The sequence below is a fragment of the Chiloscyllium plagiosum genome, chromosome 11 (assembly GCF_004010195.1).
Source record: "Chiloscyllium plagiosum isolate BGI_BamShark_2017 chromosome 11, ASM401019v2, whole genome shotgun sequence".
Lineage (NCBI taxonomy): Eukaryota > Metazoa > Chordata > Chondrichthyes > Orectolobiformes > Hemiscylliidae > Chiloscyllium > Chiloscyllium plagiosum.
In genome coordinates, this window is record NC_057720.1 from 20,775,533 (window position 1) to 20,801,200 (window position 25,668).

The 25,668-nt window shown below is 39.3% G+C and overlaps 1 protein-coding gene across 1 annotated transcript in view; it reads right to left on the reverse strand.

Annotated features, from left to right (window-relative positions):
* The window catches only part of cnn3a (calponin 3, acidic a), a 101,329-nt gene extending 91,003 nt beyond the window's left edge, over positions 1-10,326 (reverse strand). Inside the window, exon 1 of the mRNA XM_043698852.1 lies at positions 10,001-10,326. Coding sequence (XP_043554787.1) covers positions 10,001-10,057 — 57 coding nt within the window. The 5' untranslated portion in view covers positions 10,058-10,326. The remainder of the gene's footprint in view (positions 1-10,000) is intronic.
* Between the last annotated feature and the right edge of the window lie 15,342 nt (positions 10,327-25,668).

Below are 25,668 nucleotides of genomic sequence, written 5' to 3' on the forward strand. Positions count from 1 at the left end.
GGCCATGTTGCGGCTGTACAGGACATTGGTTAGGCCACTGTTGGAATATAGCGAGCAATTCTGGTCTCCTTCCTATCGGAAAGAATGTTGCCAGGGTTGGAAGATCTGAGCTACAGGGAGAGGCTGAACAGGCTGGGGCTGTTTTCCCTGGAGCGTTGGAGGCTAAGGAGTGACCTTATAGAGGTTTACAAAATTATGAGGGGCATGGATAGGAAAAATAGACAAAGTCTTTTCCTAAGGGTCAGGGAGTCCAGAATCAGAGGCATAGGTTTAGGGTGAGGGGGAAAAATATAAAAGAGACCTAAGGGGCAACTTTTTCATGCAGAGGGTGGTACATGTATGGAATGAGCTGCCAGAGGATGTGGTGGAGGCTGGTACAATTGCAACATTTAAGAGGCATTTGGATGGGTATATAAATAGGAAGGGTTTGGAGGGATATGGGTTGGGTGCTGGCAGGTGGGACTAGCTGGGTTGGGATATCTGGTTGGCATGGACGGGTTGGACCGAAGGGTCTGTTTCCATGCTGTACATCTCTATGACTATCTATATTGACTGGATGACCATTACAATCAGTGAGCATGAACAGTAAAGATTAAGTCATCTGTCGTTATACAATGAATGTTCTTAACCTTGTTAACTGGCTTCACACAATGAATGCTTTTCATCTTGTTAACTGACTTTACTTAATTAATGCTTTCTCATCTTATTAAATGGCTTTATATAAGAAATGCTTTTTCACTTCGTCAACCCACTACCTTTGTCTCCAGCATCTCATTGTTTACTGCAAGTTCTTACCTGATCCAAGTCATGCTTGCTGAGCCTTTGTCTCACGTTACCCAAAACCTAACTCTTTCCCTACCTGGTCATACCTTATTCACTGTCTCACACACCTTAATAAACTTTAAGTGTTTGCAGAGGCTGGTGTGTGAAACCTTGAGGAAAGAACCTAACAGAAGTGTCTTATGGACAGAGATTGGACAAAGTGGGCTGGTATTCTGAGGTTTAGATGACTGAGAGGTGATCTCATTGAAACTTAGAAATTAAATTCTAAGAAAATAAGATGAGTCCTTCTTGTAAAGTTGCCAGCCCAAAGTGCAGTGTTTGCATATTAGCCTCCAAGTAAGTCCCACTTGTAATCGTCTCATCCTTCCAAACAAAAAGGATGACTTCTGATGAGTACATCCAAGTGTCGATGGTGGAAGAGGAAAGGAAGGCAGGAAGGAACAAAAACAATTTTACCCATTTTGTGTTTTAAATAGATGCTGTACATGAACTTCCTAATCATATCATTTTTTCTAAAACTTATTTCTCCACACTACAATTGAATGCCCAACATTACAGAGGTAGGGGTGCAAGTTGTTTTTGTCTGCCTCTTAGGCCAACCAAGGACGGTGTCATTTTCAAAACCATGAGTACATTAATGGCTTCAAGTCTAGCTGTTGTAATGAACATTAAGATCTGTTTTTTTTTCTATCCAACCATTGATTCCATTGATGGAATTATTAACATTCCTTTTGGCAAAGAAAAGTGAAACAAATGTATGGCACTCACTCACCACTAACAAAAAAGCTAAAGTTAAAATCACCAGTGCTACCAGATCATAGAGCTCCTCTCTGATTAGATATAGATAATTGGTGGTCATTTAATCACAGTCACCACACTGTCAGGGAAAGTTCAGGAGAGTCCTTCATGGTAACCTCAGCCAGTACGGGAATTGAACTCATTCTTTGCTACCACTCTGCATTACAAACCATCCACCCAGCCAACTGAGTTTACCTACCAACTACACAATATGTATTCTAAAAAATTCAAAATTACAAAAAAATGGCACAAATCACACAAGGGGTAAAAGTGCAGAAAGAGACCATTTAGCTATCATGCCTATACTAGCTCTCTAAACGAGCATGTTTTAAGTTTGCTCGCTGAGCTGGTAGATTTGTTCTCACACGTTTCATCGCCATGCTAGGTAACATCATCAGCGAGCCTCCAATGAAGCACTGGTGTTCTGTCCCGTACGCTACTTGGATGTCTTGGTCTGTTGTGATGAGCGATATCATTTCTGGTTCTTTTCCTGAGATGTTGGTAAATGGGGTCCAAATCAATATGTTTATTAATGGAATTCCTGTTTTAATGCCAGGCCTCTAGGAATTCCCATGTGTGTCTTTGTTTAGCCTGTCCCAGGATGGATGGATTGTCCGAGTTGAACTGGTGTCCCTCTTTGTCTGTGTGTATGGATTCTTGTGATAGTTGGTCATGTCATTTGGTGGCTCGTTGGTCCTCATGCATCCTGGCAGCTACTTTCCTGCCCGTCTGTCCAAAGTAATATTTGTTGTAGTCCTTGCTGGGTATTTTGTACATGATGTTCACTCTGCTGGTTGTTGGTACGGGGTTGTTTAAATTCGTCAGAAGTTGTTGGCAAAGCCAGATTTGTTGCTCTTCCTTAGTGGGCAGCATGGTGGCACAGTGGTTAGCACTGCTGCCTCACAGCGCCAGAGACCCAGGTTCAATTCCCGCCTCAGGCGACTGTGTGGAGTTTGCACGTTCTCCCCGTGTCTGCGTGGGTTTTCTCCGGGTGCTCCGGTTTCCTCCCACAGTCCAAAGATGTGCAGGTCAGGTGAATTGGCCATGCTAAATTGCCTGTAGTGTTAGGTAAGGGGTAAACGTAGGGGTATGGGTGGGTTGCGCTTCGGCGGGTTGGTGTGGACTTGTTGGGCCGAAGGGCCTGTTTCCACACTGTAATGTAATCTAATCTAATCTAATCTAAAAAAAACAAAAAAACTGCCTATGAGTGGTGATGAAAAGCTGCCTTCTTAAACTGCTACACTTTTGGTGATGCAAGTACACCAACAACATTGTTAAGGAGGGAGTTTTACGTGGCTTAATGATGAATACTCAACCAGGTTTTAACATCCAACTGTGGTAGCTCGATGGAATTGACTCATCTACTAGGCCATTTCAAAAGAGCAGGTAAAGGTCAATCACTTTGCAGTGGGTTACGGGTAGACGGGACCAGGTAAGGATTGCAGATTTCATTCCCTAAAGGATATTTGTGAACCTTAAGGATTGTTAAAGACAAATCAGTTATAGCTTCATGATTATTAATGAGACGATTACTTTATCCCAGATTTGTAAACTGAATTTAAATGCCCCATCTGCCATGGTGAGATTTGAAGTGATGTCTTTTGATTTAGAATTCAGAAATACTAGTCCAGCAAGATTATCACATCCCTTAAAGTACAAACACAAAAAACATAGTTGTGAGGGCAGAAAAAGACATTTTTAGTTCAAAACTTATCAATTTGAAAGCCAATTTATTAGTATTTTACTTTAGTGATTGAATTAGGAATCAGTAGAACAGAACTAGATGCAAGGTCAATTTGTTTTTCAGCAACTCAATGCTACTCAGTATTCTTCATGGTACCCTTAAGGTGTAATGATTTGGAGGTGCCGGTGTTGGATTGGGGTATACAAAGTTAACAATCACACATTATCAGGTTATAGTCCAGCAGGTTTATTTGGAAGCACTTGCTTTAGGATCGCTGCTCCTGATGAAGGAGCAGCGCTCCAAAAGTTAGTGCTACCAAATCAACCTGTTGGACTATAACCTGGCATATGAGATTTTTAACTTAAGGTGTAACATACTGGATAACGAAAGAGTTAAAAAAAATTTTTCTACTTTGGTGTAAAGTTCATTGAGTGACTTTAGTCTAGGATAGAGGTGATAGTAGATATCAGCAAATAAACTGTCATTATGCATGAAGCCATTGTTCAGTACAATTTAATAATTGATAAATGTTGACGAGGTGATAATCAGCAAATTGATAAGTAGGAGAGCACTCTTCAACGTTCCACCTCCTCCATTCTATGAAGAGATTACAAATGAAATGAAGGTAAAATTCACACAGGTAATCGTCCAACAGGTTTATTTGGAGCACTAGCTTTTGGAGCACTGCTCCTTCATCAGGTAGCTGTGATGAAGGAACCTTACGTTGCCTGATTTTTAACTTTGTCTACCCCAGTCCAACACCGGCTCCTCCTCAAATGAAAAGAAAGCACTGTCTTTTTATGTTAGGTTATAAGTGTAATTATTACAATCCTCAAAACATTTTCAACATGAAGAACACATACTCAAAAGACTAGTTTCTGTAATCAGGAAAGTGAGTGCTTTCATCAGGGCATGAATTCTAAACAGAAGTTTACAGTTTACTGTAATTTTGGCATAATAACCACCTTATTTTCTCTGCACTCTTCACACAACATAGCTCAAGAAACACAAGTTACAAAAAGGCCTACAAGCAAATTTGACACCTACGCTTCACAACAGACCTTTCCACATTGCTGGCTATGTGGGAAGACACTTCTAAACTGGCTGTAGACAGCAGCTGTGTTAACTCGGGCAAATAATGCTACTACATCACTAACATTTGACAAAATAAGTGGAGGCTTTTGCAAAGAAACTGTCTCTTAAACCTTATCGTTCAAAATACATTTTACTCACATGTTTTAAATTACCAAAACACAATGAGAAAGAATGCAAAAACAATGCAGTAACAAAACCAAACTTGAGAGCCCAACCAAGCCCTAATTAGTGGGAGCCAGATATATAAACAAAAAAAAAGCCAGAGAGATTTGGTCAAAAGTTCAAACAATCAACAGATTTCAGATTTTCCTCTGGCAATGGGAGCAGTGAGATTTAAAAAAATAACAGATTTTAAGAGGCTGCAGGAAATAAACTTCTTTCTTTCTTAACTAAATAGCAAGCCACCTAGACATTTGAAGCTGGGTAGTACACACTCCCTATTTCACAATCCAAATCAGGGCTGACACTTTAGCCTTTCTCAGTTTCGTGAAAAAAGAGCAGCCACTCAGATGGAGCGCTAAAGCAGAACTGATCCATGCAGAGGCAGAGATGGACAGTCACCTTTCACTTTCTTGTTCTTACATAGTACAGTTTTAATCCCGTGTAAAGGTTTTAGCAGCAAATGTAGGAATTACTTTGACAAGGGTGTTTCTCTTCCCGTACCATCGCCCCAAAAGATTATTAACCTGATCTGATAATCATTTCAAGCACTATATCAAAGAAAATATTTATTTCCATTACACCTTTTAAGCTTAGAAATTACCATCAGCTGTATTATTTTATCCTACTTGCTATTTCTGTGTCAGTTTTCACCCACTGGTAAAACAGGATCTTAAAATTCCAATGAATGCATTCAGCTTACATTCACTATGTTGGCATAGCAATTTCAGGTATTGGTCTCAAATTGAGACTATATTGAATATTTTTAGAATAAAGATCTTCATAAATTGATTGACACAGGGCATTAAAATCTTGAGAAAGATGGCAGCCAGCAACACTTCAACCTCATCTTATGTGACACCTGGGTATTGAACAATGAGGTGTAGCCTAACCTCCCCAGCAGCTAACATAGATCAGCAAGCACAAGTGTGATTGGAGAACAGGGACTTGAGACAGTTGGGGCATAATTTTTGGTGATCTCAAGCCTACAGGAAAGAATGTAGGAGGTTCAAAGTTTGGGAGAAGATTTGTAGCTCGGGTGCTCGTTGTTGTGGTTCTGTTTGCCGAGCTGGGAATTTGTGTTGCAGACTTTTCGTCCCCTGTCTAGGTGACATCCTCAGTGCTTGTGTGATGTTTCCTCCGGCATTTATAGTGATTTGTATCTGCCGCTTCCGGTTGTCAGTTCCAGCTGTCCGTTGCAGTGGTCGGTATATTGGGTCCAGGTCGATGTGCTTATTGATTGAATCTGTGGATGAGCGCCATGCCTCTAGGAATTCCTTGGCTGTTCTCTGTTTGGCTTGTCCTATAATAGTAGTGTTGTCCCAGTCAAACTCATGTTGCTTGTCATCTGAGTGTGTGGCTACTAAGGATAGCTGGTCATGTCGTTTCGTGGCTAGTTGGTGACCAGCTATCCATGGTAGCCACACACTCAGATGACAAGCAACATGAGTTTGACTGGGACAACACTACTATTATAGGACAAGCCAAACAGAGAACAACCAGGGAATTCCTAGAGGCATGGCTCTCATCCACAGATTCAATCAATAAGCACATCGACCTGGACCCAATATACTGGCCGCTGCAGCAGACAGCTGGAACTGACAACCGGAAGCGACAGATACAAATCACTATAAAAGCCGGAGGAAACATCACAGAAGCGCTTCACAGGAGGATCCTCAGTGCTTGGGAGGTCACCTAGACAGGGGACGAAACGTCTGCAACACAAATTCCCAGCTCGGCAAACAGAACCACAACAATGTGGGAGGTTCACTAGACCTACACTTAGAACAGGTAAAAGGGCTTTTGCCCGAAACGTCGATTTTGCCTGTCTTCGGATGCTGCCTGAATTGCTGTGCTCTTCCAGCACCACTGATCCAGAATCCTACACTTAGAACAGTTTGAAGTCTACAAGTAACAAAAATAAGGATCAGGCTTTCAGCAGATAAGGTGAAGGGAGATACAATCAGACCATATTATGGAACTGAAGATGAATAATCTTATAGATGTCACATACATGCAGCCAAAAATTCACTGTACAGTCAAACTGGCCACCAAGGTTGCAAACTGTCAACTTCAGCTTCATAACAATGCCCATGGGTTAAACGGAGTCAGTCACTTAAAAACAATCTGCACTGGGAACCAAAGATAACCATTTTGTTGCACCATCATTTTGTCGCAAGAAACTTCTGATGGTCCAGTAATGCATGCTGAAGAAGCTTTTGAACGATTTAGAAAAGAGAGAGATTGGAGAGAGAGGGGTGATGGAAAGAGTTGAGTAATGTCATCATGCATGTAGAATCCGACATGGTCCTTTCACATGATGTTGAGGGGCAGCATGCACCTGAGAATTAGAAAGGGACCAAGACTGCTTGGGAAGAGAACCCATTGCAGGAATGTTCTCATGAGGTCAACCATGGTGTAGATAGGTCAGGAAGGGCAAGGAGGAATAATTTATCTATGTCAGTCATGCAAAATGTAATTTACAACTATGACAGAACTGACTGGAAGAGTTAAACAGGATGCCTGAGAAAGGCATGGAGGAAATAATATTCAAAATGTCTGTGAAGAAAAGGAGGTTGGAGATGGTGTAATACTTTGCAAGGATGGGCAATGTGTTGTTTTTTTTTAAAAGGAGACTTTTCCAGTGGAGGGAGCAACCTCAGAAAAATAGTTTGTTTGAGCAGAAAAACAAACACTTCATATACAGGCAGTCCTCAGGTTGGAAACAGGTTCTGTCCTGGAGCCTGTTCACATGTCAATTTGTATGCAAGTCAGAATACAACACAAGGAACTGTAAGTGCAGGAAACGTTCGAACGTCAATCTTTAAAATTACATCCCTGCATGAGATTGCATTCCTAAGTGCAAGCTTCATAAAATCGAGGACTCTCTGTATTTGGACAATCTCTCGGTATACAAAAATCTGAATGACAGAAAGTGACCTTGGAATACTATGTACACTAGGTCACCTGGTTGGTAGGAGAATAGTGAAAGTAGTAAATTTAGGATAGATATTTGGTAAACTGCATAGTAACAATGCAGACTAGAAACACAAACAGAAAATGAGTATACCATTCAGCCCTTTGAGCCTGCTCTGCCATTCAATACGACCATGGCAGATCTTCTGAGTACCCTGTTCCTGCTTTCTTGCCACATCTTTTGACCCTTTGAGTCCCAAAAACTATATCTAAATCTTTGTGAAAACATTCAATGTTTTGGCCTCAACTACCTTCTGTGGCAGAAAATTCTACAGACTCAATACTTTCTGGGTTAAAAAATGTATCTTCTCAGTCCTAAATGACATTTCCTTAGACTGTGTTTCCTCGGTCCTGGACTTCCCAGATTATCAGGAACATCCTGACTGCATTCACATTGTCTACAAAATTCTATGAGATACTACCTCATTTTTCAAATTGCCAGCAAATTTATCCAACTAATTTAGCATCCTATCATGCATCAGTTCTGCCATCCCAGCAATCAATCTGGTAAATCTTTGTTGCACACTTTCCATAGCCAGAACATCTTTCCTAAGATAGTGAGACCAACATGACACCGAACAGTCAAGGTATGGTTCCACCTGTATATTGCAACAAGACATCCTCCTACCTGTATTCAACACTATGAAGGCCAAAATATCATTTGCCTTCTTCACTATTTGCATGTTTATTCTCATTGCATCATCCCCTTTCTACGTGTATTGAGAAATAATAATTTGCTTTTTTGTTCTTGCTACCAAAGTGGATAACCTCACATTTATCCATGTTATACTTCATCTTCAGATGACCACCTATACATCCACTATCTCCATGGATATCACCAAGTACTCTGATATGTAATTATCACAGCCTGAGGATTCATTGACTTTTAATGTCAATTTCCCCACCAATACAGATTTCCTCTGCTTTCTCCCTCTCTCCAGACCCTGGAATTTTACTTATTGCCTTTTTTCCCTATATTTAATTGGACTGTCATTTCTCTGTTCCCAATTATAACCTCACTGTTTCTGACTGTAAGATTCGATAGAACCTGCTGAATGAGAGACTGAGCATGCTGACATGACTGCACACAAAACCCATTTGACTTCTGTGAAGTTCTTATAAGGCAATTTGCTCTGGATGATATGCATCTTGATATTAGTGGCACTTTTAGAATCCACTGTTTCCTTTACAATATAACTCGCCCAGTACCAGTGCACATCACAGACACACACAAACAAAGTCCAATCACATTATTCTCATTAACAAAATGACTGCAGGAGTAATGGGACCAATGGAACAGCCACTATGGACCGCCTTCACATGATGGTGGAGTGGCTCACTTGCTGGGAGCCATGAACTCTCAAAAAAGTGAACGGATCTTAGAAAAGGTAAAACAATAGCAAGGATGATATTTTTATTCTGAAATCACTCACTGTGATTTACCCATTGTCCCGTTCCTCAAAAATCAGCTGATAAGCAAAATGCTAAGATCAATAGATTATTGGCAAAAACGAGTACAGTACTGCACTGGCTGAAGAATACCTGTATGTGATCCTATATTACAGCCTCCTTGGTCTTTATAAATCAGATTTATCTATGATCCATGTCAAATCAGAAACGTCAAGCAATTAGATGATCGATGTAAATTCTCAAGTTTACAGATTAATGCATCGATTTATCATTACAGTTATGCTATAACTGTAAACATTAACTGTGCGAAACAAACTTCAGCGACGTGCCGGCATTTTAACAGCTTCGGACTGAAGTAGTCGCCGAATCCCTTTGGATCAACAGAAGAGCAAGTGCAATCCACCAATAAACAGCACTAAATCAAAACTCAATACTGAGAACAACCCAACACTCTTCGGCAACCCTGCCGTTTACTCCGTTCACATTTCGCTCTTTCGCCCTCCCGACCTCTGGTTATGCTGGGGGGGGAGGAAAGAGAGAGAGAGAGAAAAACACACGGACTCAGGTCACGTCGACGATTTTTGCTCTGCACTCCCCGAGGAATTTGCTGCGAAAACATCAAAGAGCCCCAGCGACTTCAGACAATGGAGCTGCAAATGGAAGAGACCCTTCCTTCCCCCAGCGATTCTCCAGCATTGTGAACCTATACAACCCCGACTTCCAACACTCGCCACGGACAAACAAAAAAAAATTAAAGAAACGCGACGAGCGGCTCTTTACCCCCACCATCCCTCCCCTTTCTCGTTAAACTAACAACGAAAATATTTTTCTTTTAAATGCCCAAAGACTTCGGTCGACCGTTATATTTTCTTTTGCGCTGCAAGCGATTGTGGGGAAGGGAGATTGAAGGAGAAGGAAAACTAGGTTTTTTTTTGCCCCTGCGACGCGAGAACACACACCAAAAAAAAAGTTGCAGGACAGATCGCGTCTGCACCGAGGTTGAAATTAAAAAGAAAACGGCAGCCGGGGGGGTGAGAAAGAGAGACCGTTTGGATCGATCAACGGCGAAGCAAGGGGGTCGCGTGCCCCTGTTACCTTGTTCCGCACTTCGGCGGTGAGCCCGTACGCGGGACCCCGGTTGAAGTGAGCCATTCGTGCGAGGGGACGAGACGCGGAAAGAGAGAGAGAGAGAGAGCGCGCTGGCTCCTGCAACTGCGGCCCGACCGACGACGAACGACCGTTACTGCTCGAGCGTCGCTTCTGCTTCACTTTCTCTCGCTCGCTCACACGCACGCGCGCCCTGCTCCCGGGCCACCGTTCCAATACCCCCTTCTCTCGCGCGCGCACTGTCTCTCTCTCTCTGCTGGTCCTGCAGCAACTCGGCGTTCCACACACTGCTCTCTCATCCAGCACAATGCGAAAACTAAACCTTCCCCCCCCCCCAGCTCTTTTGCGATTGGAGGAGTCGCCCAACCAATGAGCCTCCCCCACCCTTTGTCTCACCCTGGAAGCCCCCACCCTACCCCACCAGGAGGGGTGCCTATGGGAGAGAAGAGAAGCCTGTTTGTGTGAGACCAGGGACTGGATAACCCATCCCCCCGTTCCCCTTCCCAAAGGCACAAGGGATAATGAAAGGAAGAGGAGCCGGACATCAAACCCTCCCCGGTCCCCACATCCCAGGCTAGTAATCCTCCACTGTTTGGAGAATTAGGAAAACGCAGTCTCCTTTTCTCTGGAGAATTAAAGGGTTTTTTTCCTCTTTCTCGTTCCCTACAGTTTAAGATATTCCCGAGAGGAAAGTAAGTTTATTGTTTAATAATCTTATTCCCGGTAGACCTTTCGTTCCGTGGGTTTTTAATTCTACTGTGAATTAAACCAGTGAACTGGTCTGTCTGTTTTTTCCCTGTACAGTACGTGTCAATCGGAGGAGAACCTTTTAGATTTTGGAAGTTCCCAGGATCATTTCCCCGTCGATATGTTTACTGTATCTAACATTCACAAGTAAACTTTACATTGAGAAGAACATTGTTGTTTTATTGTGAGGCATGCGGGAAATGAATTTACTGAAAATGGAATGCTGAAGTATATTGCTATTTTACTGCTGTACCCTGCACGAGCAGGATTAAACACCACCTTGAAATGGTGTGCCTTTAATAGTCACAGAACATGTGTAACAATACTGTTTAAAACGGAGATGAGGGGAGATTTCATCCCCAGAGAGTGCTGAGTCTGCAATTGTCTGCCATAGAAAGTGGTTACAGAATCATTATGAAAACAAACCTTTTGGTGCAACTCATCCAAACCAACAAGATTTCCCTAACTAACCATGTTGCATTGCCTGCATTTGATCCATTTCCCTTTAAACCAATCCTATTCATGGACCTGTCCAAATGTATTTTAAATGTTTGTATTGGATTTACGGCTGTTGATTCCATGTACACACGACACTGTGCGTGAATAAGTTGCCCATCAAGTCCATTTTAAATTCCTCCCCCACCCACCTTAAAACAATGCCCTCTAGTTTTGAACTCCCCTACCCTTGGGAAAGGATCTTTGTTGTTCGTCTTATCTAAGCCCCACATGATTTCATAAATCTCTATTAAGTCACTCTCCCCAACATCTTACACTCCAGGGAAAAAACGTCTCAGCCAATCCAGGGCAAAAGTGAGGACTGCAGATGCTGGAAACCAGAGTCTAGATTAAAGGGGTGCTGGAAAAGCACAGCAGGTCAGGCAGCATCCGAGGAGCAGGACAATCGACTTTTTGGGCAAAAGCCCTTCATCAGGAATGGAGGTAGGGAGCCTACAGGGTGGAGAGATAAATGGGGTGGGGGGAAGATGATAGCAAAGAGTACAATAGGTGAATGGGGGTGGGGATGGAGGTGATAGGTCAGAGAGAAGGTTGGGGGAAGGGAGCAAAGAATACAATGGGTGGATGGGGGTGGGGACGAAGGTAATAGGTCAGACAGGAGGGTGGAGCGGATGGGGGGGAAAGGAGATTGGCAGGTAGGACAGGGCTGAGCTGCCGATTTTCCTGCTCTCAGCCAATCCAGCCTCTCCTTATAATTCAAACTTTCCAGTCCTGTAACATCCTTGTGAATCCTTTCTGCACCCTTTCCATCTTAATAATATTTCTTTTCATGTTCCTTATCTCACTCTCCTTAACACACCTCCATATTCTGACTTGTATTTCCCTTTCCTTTATCCCTATGACTACAGTGTTGCTTGACCCTCTTCCAACCTTTAGTAATCTTCTCATTCTTATGCTCGCTACTTATCTCTATTTCCTCCTCTCAAATCTCTACCATCTCTCCAATCTTGTTTCTTTCCTCATCTCAAGCTCCATTCCCCTCTCTCATCTCTTTGACAATCACTATGAACAACTTATACTTAGGTATGGCTTTTAACATCCTCAGGTAATTGTGTTATAATCCCTGGGGAGAAACCATAAACTAAAATAGACAAATTAACTGAGTGACCTCTGAATGCAAGATGTTCACATTTTGTAACTTATACTTTAACATGAATCACAACCAATGTAGAAACATAGAGATGCACAGCCTGGAAACAGACCTTCTGTCCAACTCGTCCATGCCGACCAGATATCCCAATCTAATCTAGTCCCATTTGCCAGCACTTAGCCTATATCCCTCTAAACCCTTCCTATTCATATACCCATCAGATGCCTTTTAAATGTTGCAATTATACCAACCTCCACCACTTCCATTGGCCGTTCATTCCATACACGCATGACCCTCTGTGTGAAAAGGTTGCCCCTTAGGTCCCTTTTATATCTTCCCCCTCTCACCCTTAACCTATTCCCTCTACTTCTGGACCCCCCCAACCCAGGGAAAACACTTTGTCAATTTATCCTATCCATGCCCCTAATGATTTTGTAAACCTTTATAAGGTCACCCCTCAGTCTTCGACACTCCAGGGAAAACAGCCTCAGCCTATTCAGCCTCCCCCTATAGCTCAAATCCTCCAACTCTGGCAACATCCTTGTAAATCTTTTCCGAACCCTCCAAGTTTCACAACATCCTTCTGATAGGAAGACCAGAATTGCATGGAATATTCCGAAAGTGGCCTAACCAACAATCTGTACAGCCGCAACATGGCCTCCCAACTCTTCTACTCAATGATCTGACCAATAAAGGAAAGCATACCAAACTTTCATGGAGCTATGAATCTGCACTCCAAGGTCTCTTTGTTCAGCAACACTCCCTAGGAGCTTACCATTAAGTGTATAAGTCCTGCTAAGATTTGCTTTCCCAAAATACAGCACCTCGCATTTATCTAAATTAAAATCCATTTGCCACTCCTCAGCCCATTGGCCCATCTAATCAAGATTCCATTGTAATCATAGGTAACCTTCTTTGCTGTCCACTACACCTCCAATTTTGGTGTCATCTGCAAACGTACTAACTATACCTTCTATGTTCATATCCAAATCCGCTACAAAAAGTAGCGGACCCAGCACCGATCCTTGTGGCACTCCACTTGTCACAGGCCTTCAGTCTGAAAAACAACCCTCCACCACCACTATCCCTAATCAGTCCTTGCCTTTCCAAATATGCGTAAATCCTGTCCCTCAAGATTCCCTCCAACAATTTGCCCACTGCCAACGTCAGGCTCACCGGTCTATAGTTCCCTGGCTTGTCCTTACCACCCTTCTTAAATAATGCTACCATGTTAGGCAACCTCGAGTCTTCTGGCACCTCACCTGTGACTATCACTGATACACATATCTCAGCAAGGGGCCCAGCAATCACTTCCCTTGCTTCCCACAGAGTTCAATGTAAATTAAACATTAATTAACTAACAATTAAACTTCTCCTTCGTCAGGTAGCTAGAGCAGCACTCTGAAAGCTTGTACTTTCAAATAAGCCTGTTGGACTATAACCTGGTATTATGTCTTTATTCATGAAGGGGAGTCTTATCTGATAGTAATCTTCATATTTTCATTACTACAATTATCATCAACTGTGCACAATTCTATAAACCCCCTCTTCCCTTAAATTACAACAGTGCCAATAGTGTGGTTTTTCATATCAACCATCAACAGCCCATTTCATAGTTTGGTCATTTCTTGTAAAACCAATAGCTCTTTAATGTCTGTGAGCTACTCACACAGCCTTCCAGGTTTTAAAACGTTCTGAGGCCAAACATTGAATATTTTCAAGAAGGAGTTAGACATAATTCTTAGGGTTAAAGAGATCAGTGGGCATGGGGGAAGAAAGTGTGAATAGGGTACTGAGCTGAATGATATTCATGATCATATGAACGGCAGAATAGGCTCAAAGTGCTGTTTGACCATTCCTGCTCCTATTTTTTATGTTTTTGTGGAGAAGACACAATATTAAGTCCTGCATGAGACAGATCCTTACGTAGAAGAATGCAGAAAAGACCAATAAGAATATACAGAGCATGCTCCCACAAATAGCAACAAGAGAAATAATGAGTTATTCAATTTCAGTAAGTTGATTCAGTGATAAACATCAGCACAAACACCAGGAAGATTTGTCTGCTTTTATTCACATAATGCCACAATTCTGCCTGAGGAGGGTAGGGTCTTAGTTTAATCTTCATACAAAAGACAATACTTGCAATAAAGTCATATGTCACTAGAGAATCAGCCAAGCTTATATAAACATCTCCTGGGGTAAGATGTAAAATTACAACCCTCTAATTAAGAGGCAAGAGTACTGTTGAACTAAATAGTTTAAAAAAATTTTTAAAAACTTAAATTCTTTGATTACTCACTGTGAATCTATAACAAACCTGAATGAATAATTAAATGATGATGGATATAAAAAACATACATCAAATTTGACAGGGGTAACCATCAATTTCTGCATACATTCTATATCAATGACTTTCTTAATTTATCATCCGACATTAACATTTTCTTGCTGATAATTCCATGTTGCCTTCCTCAAATTGCTCTGCTCATAATTAACAAATATCATTCCTCTTGCATTACAGTGTCTTAGTAGCTGCATTTTAAACTTCTCTACATTGTTATGCATGAATTCCTCTTTTTACACTCGAGATTGGTTGTAGCAGAGTTATTAAAAAGGTGATTTCTGGATGTAAGTTTGCTTACTAAGATGTAAGGCTCGTTTTCAGATATTTCATTGCCATACTAGGTAATATCATCAGCCTCCAGTGAAGTGCTGGTGTTATTTCCCACTTACTATTTGTGAGTTTAGGTTTCCTTGGGTTGGTGATGTCATTTCCTGCTCTTTTTCTCAGAGGGTGGTAGATGGGGTCCAAATTGATGTGTTTGTCAATAGAGTTCCAGTTGGAATGCAATGCTTCTAGGAATTGTCGTGCGTGTCTTTGTTTGGCTTATCCTAGGATGGATGTATTGTCCCAGCATCTGCAGCCCTCACTTTCTCCTCATAACTTTTTGTGGCTAGTTGATGTTCATTTATCCTGGTGGCTACTTTTCTGCCTGTTTATCCAATATAGTGTTTGTTACAGTTCTTGCAAAGTATTTTGTAAATGACGTTCATTTTGCTTGTGGTCTGCATAGGGTCTTTTAAGTTCATTAGCTGCTGTTTCAGTGTATTGGTGGGTTTATGGGCTACCATGATGCCAAGAGGTCTCAGTAGTCAGGCAGTCATTTCCGAGATGTCTTTGATGTAGAAGAGAGTGGCTAGGGTTTCTGGCTGTGTTTTGTCTGCTTGTTTTGGTTTGTTTTCTCAGTTTGTGTGATTTCTCAATTTACTATGTGGTTGACCATGCGCAAAGCTATATGAAAAAAACAAGCCCTTGAGTTAACACAATTAAGGAGTTAACTTTGTTGTAAAACCAGTCAGGTAAGGTAGAAAATGTACTAAAGTAGTAAAGTGCATCCTAATTTCTGCAACATTTACATACATTGGCATGCAAAATAGAACAAATTATAGGATTGGGATGAGCTGTTGGAAAAAAGCTTAGAGATAATATGGAAAAAAATAACTAAACATTCCAAGGTTCCTCTAATGATTTTGGCATTCCAGTGATATTACAGCCAGTGTAAACTGATTGTTATTCTGGTGACAGTCTCTTAAACTGCAATCCATCATTTTCCCAGAGTGAATGCTATGGCACTTTAAGTACTTTTGATCTTTAAATTATCTATCTTTGTGATATATTTTTTCTTGTGACTGAGATAGAATCCAAGCTTGAAGAAAAACTGTTGATAAAGTGCTCCTGTTACTATTCCATCCTGCAGGGCTTCTTGATGTAACTCCTCCTGTGAGGAATAAACAATGTTATATCATAGCTTTTCACAAGAAAGAGTTTGGCCTTGTGATGGCTGGCTATTGGCCATACTGAGGATAATGCATGTAAAAGAAGTAGTTTTTGAGGTTTTGTTGTCAAAAATAACCATCAAGATGCCATAGAAAGTGATAAGGGAGCCTTTAGCTCCTTTGTTGCAAAATAGATTTTGGTTGGTTCAACCCTCTGGGGGGAAAAAAACCTATGACAAGTGTGAAACTCTGCAGGGGAACTGTCCAGTCATGTTTCCTGTTAGTCCATTTCAGAGGTTTAAGCAATTTGGCCACTTTTTAAGTCAAGTGACTTCAGTCTTTTTTTAAGTGTCCTTTTTAAACAGAAAAGGTCCCAGGTATTAAATCAGTCAACGGATTTAAAGGTTAACAGTCTATATATTACAATTCCAATGACAACATTTTTGAATAGAATTTTGTTTCTCTGAGTTCTTTAAAGAAATTTTTCTCATGTCCCTAGCTTGATTATCCAACAACAATTAACTTCCCTCGTTTTAAATTCACCCAGCATCTTTTCTCATCTATAAACATCCTTGTATTAAGTTGGCCTCAACTAACACTCCGTTGATTTTCAAAATCCAAATTATTTCACAGCATTTCCTCTTTGTCCTTTGTTTCCAACCAAACTCTGTACCCACCACCAAAATCAGCAACCACCATATAACTGTTAACAGATTAAAGTTGTATTAGGCTCGGAACTGAAATTACAATCTTATATCTTCTCCTTCACAAAAGTACCAAATTCCATCTTGGGAACATCAAACACCCCTTTCAGCCTATTGCCCTGGAAATCTTCATTCATGGCTTCATAGTTTCCAGTTCCACTATTCCAGTGCTGTCTTGACTGGTGGAGAATGGGAGGTCAGCCAACTTCTGCTGATCTAAAACTTTACTGCCTTTATCCTACCTTAGACTAAACCCTTATTGTTATCCTTTATGACCTACATTGGCCTCCCAGCTCTGCCATGATACAAATTTGAAATTCATTTTCTTAGGTTTAGTTCCATCCACAACCAGATCACTCCTTATTCCTATCGCCTAGTCTTCCACAATATTCACCTACTCTCGCCAAATTCTCTATTCATCTGAACCCAGCATATGTATTAAAAATAGTAAAAGAAATAATTAAACAAATCACACGTTCAATTCTAATTAATGTTTCAATTCCCAACTACTAATTATGTCAACTGAAAGTATTAGATGTGTTGAGAGTTAAAATGTTTGCCACTACCCATTGTGAAGAAACTGAGTAGAAACTTAGATCAAAGCAAATGGGGCCCCCATTGTTTCCATAGCTACAAAAGGTATCATGGCAATGGAAAGCATGATCACTGAACTATAAAATAAGGCTCTGGAAATGAAATTTAATTCAATGGAAAAATACAATTAAGGTTGTAGGCATGATGTAAGTTTCTTAAACATTGATGGGAAATGAAAATATGGCAGGAGAGAGGAATCTTGTGTCCAACTAGAAATGGGAATCAAACAACATCAACTAAATGTGAACTAAAGAGTAATTTCTTCATGGCATTAACATCAAACTAAGGAGCCTTTTTCCATCTGGTGAAATATGTTTGGAGAATTGAGAATGGAATTGATTTAACAATTACTGTCTGCTAAACGAGAAAAAATGTGAAATGGTCAGATTGGACTTAAAAGGAAATGCAGAATGCTGAAAATCTGGTCTATTGAAGTGATTGTTTATTTCTATGTGGCTATTAAACTATTAGGACTGCTTTTAAGAATAGCCAGTTGTAAAAGATTAATCTGATGAAAAGTCATCAATCAGATGTATTGGTGTGTTACTTTATAAACTTTTGCAGTAAAAGATCTATATTAGATTTATTGAGTGTTCCAATAATTTCTGATTCTTTGTTAGAGTAAGAATGATTTTAAAATCTTTGATTTACATCATGTTTTCATTTGTCTGAATCATGAATATTGATACTGACTCAAGACCACAACCTAAATTGAATTAAAATGCCTCAATGCAAAGACTTCTCATTTTAAATATGGTGTCAATTGTTATTTTAATTATTTTACATTATTGGAAACAACAGTGTTTTCATTCCTTGCTGGGTATAGAACACACTATAGATTTATAAAGTGTTCTCAAAAATATGAATAAATAGAAATCATATGGGTTGTTACAAGTAAACCCCAACTTTCTAACAGCTTGCTTCTTTCATGCCAACATTCTGGTCACACACATTTTATTGACCCTTTAAATGGATTGATTTTTTTTAAAAAAGCATTTATCTCCCTTTATGGGAAATGGTAATTCTCCTTTCTTCAATTTATCAACAACACAAAGTAAAACTCCATGCTGTAATAACTTATCCACATTTTGTGAACAAATTTTATTTTAAAAGGATTCCATGTGAAAAGAGTCAAAATTATACAGTTCAATTTATCAAACCATACCGTAGCTATACTAATTCCAAAATATTGTCAGAGGCTATCACCATGTTACATTACAAATTGGCCCATAAAGTGCCTATTTTTCTAAATTAATTTATTTTAATCTAATTTTCTTAAAGTGGTTAAAGCCTTAATTTGTCAGTTTTCATTCATTCAGTATTTGTAGGACTACAATAATATGATCAGGCAGTAACGCGAGGAAGGAAATGGCACTAATGACTTAAATTACATTTAACAGAAAAATTCAAATTCATGAGTTTTGATTCAGTAAATAAAAAACACTGTTGGTAATTTAAGATAATTAGCAAAAGAACTACAGGTGACTTGTCATGAATTGCAAACACCAGCAGGTACAGTAGGATTTTTCAAAGGAGATGTGTATATACTTCAAGGGGAAGTTAAAGGGAGGAGCAATGCTAATTAAATAAATTCTTCAAACGAGCTAAATAAAAAAAGGTGCAATGGACTGTACAGCCTGTTTGTATATTGTTCTATAATGATTTCATGTCAATTAAATTGTATCATTTCTTGGTAGGTTACTGAAGCACACAATACCTACAGTAAAATTTGCAATTCAAACTATCCCATATGTATTCCCAACTGGAGGAGACTGCTTATTAATATACAATCTGTGTGGAGTTAAGAAAAAACACAGATCTAAATATGATAAAGCTAGAGCACAGGACTAACTGTAGAGGAATTGAGTTCCGGAGCCCTGAGGTCATGTTGCAGTTGTATAAGACTCTGGTGCGGCCGCATCTGGAGTATTGTGTGCAGTTTTGGTCGCCATACTATAGGAAGGATGTGGAGGCACTGGAACGGGTGCAGAGGAGGTTTACCAGGATGTTGCCTGGTATGGTAGGAAGATCGTATGAGGAAAGGCTGAGGCACTTGGGGCTGTTTTAATTGGAGAAAAGAAGGTTTAGGGTGACTTGATAGAGGTGTACAAGATGATTAGGGGTTTAGATACGGTTGACCATGAGAACCTTTTTCCACGTATGGAGTCAGCTATTATGAGGGGGCATAGCTTTAAATTAAGGGGTGGTAGGTATAGGACAGATGTTAGGGGTAGATTCTTTACTCAGCGAGTCGTGAGTTCATGGAATGCCCTGCCAGTAGCAGTGGTGGACTCTCCCTCTTTATGGGCATTTAAACGGGCATTGGATAGGCATATGGAGGATAGTGGGCTAATGTAGGTTAGGTGGGCTTGGATCGGCGCAACATCGAGGGCCAAAGGGCCTGTACTGCGCTGTATTTTTCTATGTTCTAACTCAGTAATTCTTTCAAGGAGCTGGCACAGGCACAATGAACTGAATGGCCTCTTTGTGTTACATAATTCCAATTGAAAGATGCAGGGGAGCACATATAGACCTGTATTTGTGTGGTAAGAACAATGAGACTGACAATATTTGACTTCAGTATTCCTCTGAAACTAATAGCAACTTCTTAAGTCTGAACATGCACAGCTAAATACAGAAATTCAAAACTTGTCAGTGATTCTGCATATGTCCATTGGATGCATTTATGTCTGACTGCAATCAAATTAATTAAATTAATGGATGAAAATTTGTCTTTTTCCTTATTTAGTTATGCTTAAGTGGGATTCTAGGACCATAATTACCGTTCAAAAATCCCTCTAACCCTAAAAAAACTAAATTGATATTTGTGGTATATCAAATTTTCCATTGCAACTCAGAAAATGTGCTATTGTTTATGCTACTTTAGCTTCTACTTTAATCCTGCTTGTTAAATCCCAATCATTTAGCTTGTTTCCCTGTAAAAAGTAAAAGTGAAGGATAATCAGTTTTGCTTCATCATTTGCTGTCTTTGAGAATACTTCGACGTGATTGGTTGGACAACCCTTGACTTGTTACAGGTCCAACTTGTTATTAGGAAAGAGAAAATTCATGTTTCAGGATTGCAAGATCTTTGTGGGCAACGTTTTTCAAGGTCAGCACACAGCATCATCGGCCACAAAACATTAGATCATAATTTACAAGGAATTTAGTTTATAGCTCAAAACTTTTATGACATATGGGTGTTATACAATAATTGAAAACATGTTTTACAGAGCTGAAAAGTACGAAACTAATGATACAGAAAGATCATCCGAGTGAGCCAGAGACATTAAAATAAACTAATTGAAAATAAATCAGTAAGATAGCAAGACAGACACTGACTGGAGAGGTAGACAAAATATCTCCAAGGTGAAAGCAAACACGGTTGAAGGCAATGGGGAGAAAGTTTGCAAAAAAAAAATCAATTGCAAAAAATCAACATCTGGCTGAGAAACTTGCACTGAAGGAAGAAGAGGAATATTAGTCACTGCTCTTGAAAGATATGTTGAGATCATGTGGAACACAGTGGGAGCTAAAGACATGTTTTAAAGAGAAATCAGCATAGTTGTTGGAATGGTAAACCATAGGGGAGGTGAACATCTCAGTTGCAGACCAAACAGAAATGTTCACTAAGACAGTTATGCCACTGTAAAGATGATCAAGCAAAAGCCTAAAATAAAGCATGCTACAGTATGATATTGATTACAGAGACATGTGCCAAAATCGTTGTCTCAAATTATTTGGGACTCCAAACTATTAAATATGATGGAATAAATACAGAAAGAAGGTGGATTTGGATAAGTATAAGAAAATTTGTGAACATCAGCACAGACCTTCCTTCTTATGTGTTGTAATTTTTCTAACATATAGATTTTGAAGGGCAACCAGAAGTCAGAGTGATAAAACAATGAACAAGGCTATCCCTGAGAGAATGATTCCTCCAGGAAGTAGAAAAGGGAGGAAAGCTTGATGCTCAATGTGGGATCATCTACTAACGATGAAACATGTATGCTGTTTTGTTTTGATGGAATCACTGCATAACAATCAAAGTCAGAAGTTTAAATTTATGAATTGATTTTGCAATGGTGTCACAGGTTGAAGATAGATAAGTACAACAATATAAGAAATCATTGCAGGCACAATTTATTTTGAAGTAAAAGACAATAATATTTAATTTCAAAATGAAATCTATCAGAACTTTGAAGAAGAATTTGAGTACGTTGATGAAAATAAAACTTTTCCTATTGTTGAAAAGGTTAATTTTAAGAAACGAGAGGACAGTCAGATATGGGACAGCATGGTGGCTCAGTGGTTAGCACTGCTGCCTCACAACCTCGAACGACTGTCTGTGTGGAGTTTGCATGTTCTCCCTGTGTCTGCATGGGTTTCTTCCAGGTACTCCAGTTTCCTCCCATAATCGAAAAATGTGTAGATTAGGTAGATTAGCCATGGGAAATGCAAGGGTACAAGGATGGGGTGGGGTCTGGGTGGGATGCTCTTCGGGGGGTCAGTATGGAGGTGATGGGCCAAATGGCCTGCTTCCCCACAGTATGGATTCTATGATATATTCTTTATGCTGGTGAATTGCAAACGGATTCTAATCTAGGAGGTTCATATATCTTGTTGCAAATTAATATAGATGAAAAAAAATGATTGAGTATTGATTATCTCACTTAGTGAAGAAGAAAACCAAAGTTTGAATACACAAAGTAAAAATACGAAGTATGCCTATGAAGTTTAGAGTATGATACAGGGCAAAATATTCTAATAGCTGAACTTCACAAAGTATTCTGTTTTTATGCTATCCAAGTAATTAGTGTAATTAAAAAGTAATTCAAATATTTAAAGTTAATACGTTACTTAAAAGAAAACTTACATGAGGCATTTTTGGGGTTTCTTCCAAGAGCTCAGTAAATATCATTAAGATCTCAGAATTGATGCAATTGTTAAAGTAATTTGTTATCAGGTCTTCCTCAGAGATATTTCAAACCTACACCAGTGTCTTTCCTAATCCTTAATATTATTCTTTTACCTTAGTCTGGAATATAGCTGTATCAAAGTCAATAATTCTTTTTGGCCAGCTGTATTTAATCACTGTGAAAATGCATAGCTTCAGTAACTTCGGAATTTATGTAGGTATTTTGCAATGCTGCCAACATTAACACACTGTTTCAACAGCAGGCAGTCTTCAGGAATACTGTTGCTGGCTATTTCATTATCATGCATCGAGACACTGTGCACTGTAGTCTTGTTAATAAGAATGTCTCATTGCTTGGAAAACAAAAAAAAAACCCAGGCTGAAAATTAGTGATAAAGGAAACTTCATAGTCCATAAGTACAGGAGTGTGCTACAGTACTATTTCATTGACAAAGTACAAAAGCTGTGAAAATTAGATTTGAACATTAATCTTATACATATGGTGTATATGTTGGCAATTACACGAACAGCTTGTATTTCCAGTGGTTCCTGATACTATAATAAAGAATGGCTGAAATGTATGCTTGACCTGCTCTACTTAGTTTGAATTTTATATGGCACTTTGGGCCCGCTTGTAAGCTTTTGCAGAACTATCTGACATCCAGAAGTTCTGTGTTATTTGCAATGATATGAATTCCTTTGATTATTGTCTTGTGTTGTAGATAGATCTAGGTCAATTCTCAGGCAGTCCTAAATACTATCCCATTAGAGTTGCATTGAGGCAGTCCAAATATTTAATTGCACAACTTCAGCCTAAAAAGATTAAGTTGAATTTGAACTGGAGGCCACAATTTATAAATTAAGATTTATATAGTTAAATATATAAAGCAGTCTTTATTTCCAAAATACCAATATTAATAATCCCACTAATATTGGGATTATCTGGAACATAATACTATATATGGTCTTTAAAGTACTTAGGTGTGATTTAAATACAAGTTCATTCCTGTTTTTTAATTAGCCTTTGTCCATTAACAGAGTAAAATACTGCACAAATGGCTTTAGTGCAGCAAATAGCCTGAATTGCTTTCCTACATCACTGGTAGAGACAAATTCCACCATCTCCTTCAAAGGGAGAAAAGACAAATACAGTAGTTGAATCAGGTAAGATAATAGGATTACACAAAAGTAGAAAATGCTGGAGAAACTCAACAGGCCCAGCAGCACCTATGGAGAGAGAAACAAAGTTAACATTTTGAGTCTGATAAATCTCTTCTTTGGTGTTCCAGCAATTTCTATTTTTATTTTGGATCACCAGTAACTGCAGTGCCGTAGTTTCATTTAAATTACAGGATTATGTGATTAATTCTGATTTGCTGTATCAAAATCAGTACATGATGGGCCAAATGGCTTCTATGGGTAAATACAATTTTATAACTCCAGTGGAGTCTCTTACGACTGAAGTTCTTGAAGTGAAAGATTTAAAGAGTTTTGGAAATGGGAATATCTCCACTAGTGCAGTTTCTGCTTCTCTACAGAAGAGTTTTTCATATGTTAAGCTAGATCAACTTAGATAAAATAATTATAAAGCATTTAATAGTTTAAAAAGTAGATAGTTTTTCTTCTTATAAATCACCGCCATTGGAATGTATTACATTCCAAGAACCACCTACTTCAAGAGATATTCAGGAGAAGGAGAAAGGTCAAAGGATTCTGATGTGAAGATCCTCCTTCAGAGAAAGAATGGCCACAATGAGTAACAGTTGCTGACCTTCGGATTGCATGATTCCCACACAGACACTTTATATGTAGGCTCCAAAGCAGCTTCACTCAGGAAAAAGGCTGTAACAAATGAATGTTGGTCACAAGACTAGGAATTTACAGATTGCAAGAATATTACAGCAAATTTGTTTATAACCAAGCAAGATATGTGATCACTCCCTTCTACCCTTAATAGGTTTTCTCCTCAACTATCCATCCTATTCAGTTTCAATATTATTGTTATTCTAACCCTTGATTCCCTCTGAGCAGTCCAGTCCTGACATTCATCGCCCACTGAATTGAAATTCAGCATAAAGAAACTATTCATAAAGAGTTTAAACATTTCTAAGATTGTAACCCTTGAAATTTCCTGAAAAACAAGATTAAGACATTGTGTTGAGGCATAATATTCTAGGTAGTCTATAACTTTTTTTTTAAACAGAGCTTCAGTCATTTTTTCCAGGATGAATCTTGGACACAGCATAATTGTCAATAAAACCAACAAGAAGGCAAGAGAACATTTTCCACACAATGAGTGCTTATGATCGAGAATGCATTGCCTGGTAGAGTAATGGAAGCAAATTCAATAGAAAATTTCAGAAGTGAACTTGATATGGACTTGAAAAGGAAAATGTGCAAGGTTACAAGAAAGTAGGACTAATTGAATTGCTATATCAAAGAACTACTGTGGATACAATATGCTGAATATTTCAGAGTTGTTTAATTCTATGCTAAACAATTATGCATTTATATTCACTGGTCTTTCTATTTTCTTTAGATTAGATAATATTCAAAACATTTTTACTGATTTTTCTGGATTTACCAGTGTCCAATTTGTTCCTTAACGATGTTCTAACTATTTTAAAATAAAACAATGATCTGAAAATAAGAATCCAAATTGGAAATTGGTATGACTATTTAGCTTAATAATCCTAGATACATCATAGAACATTACCCTCAACAAAAGCAAAACATTATTTAATTTTAAAAAGCACCCAAAAACTATATAAGCAAGCTGCGTGATAGGCGACTATCTTTTGGAACAAAAACAGAAGTTGCTGACAAAGCTCAGTAGGGCTGACAGCATCTGTGGGAAGAAAGCAGAGTTAACATTCAGAGTCTGGTACATCTTCATTAGAACTGAAAGCAGCTCGGAAAATGTGGTATTTACATGAGATTGCAGGGTACGGGGTGGTGAGCGGATAGATGGAGCCAGAGAGAGACAGAGGGATAGGAAAGGGGTGGGTAAATAAGGGGACTATTGGTACTCGGCCAGACAGAAAGAAGCTGAATAAATGATAATGAAAACTGAAAAAAGCAACTCAGGTCATGACAGGAACAGGGTGTAAGAATGGGTGGAAAAACATGGAAGGTTGGAAACAGGCTCTAAAGTTATGGAACTTGATACTGAATCCTCGAGGCTGCAGGGTTTCCAAGTGGAAAATAAGATGTTGTTCTTTAATCTTGCGCTAAGGATCACTAGAACACTGGGTAAAAACGAGGACTGCAGATGCTGGAAACCAGAGTCTGGGTTAGAGTGGTGCTA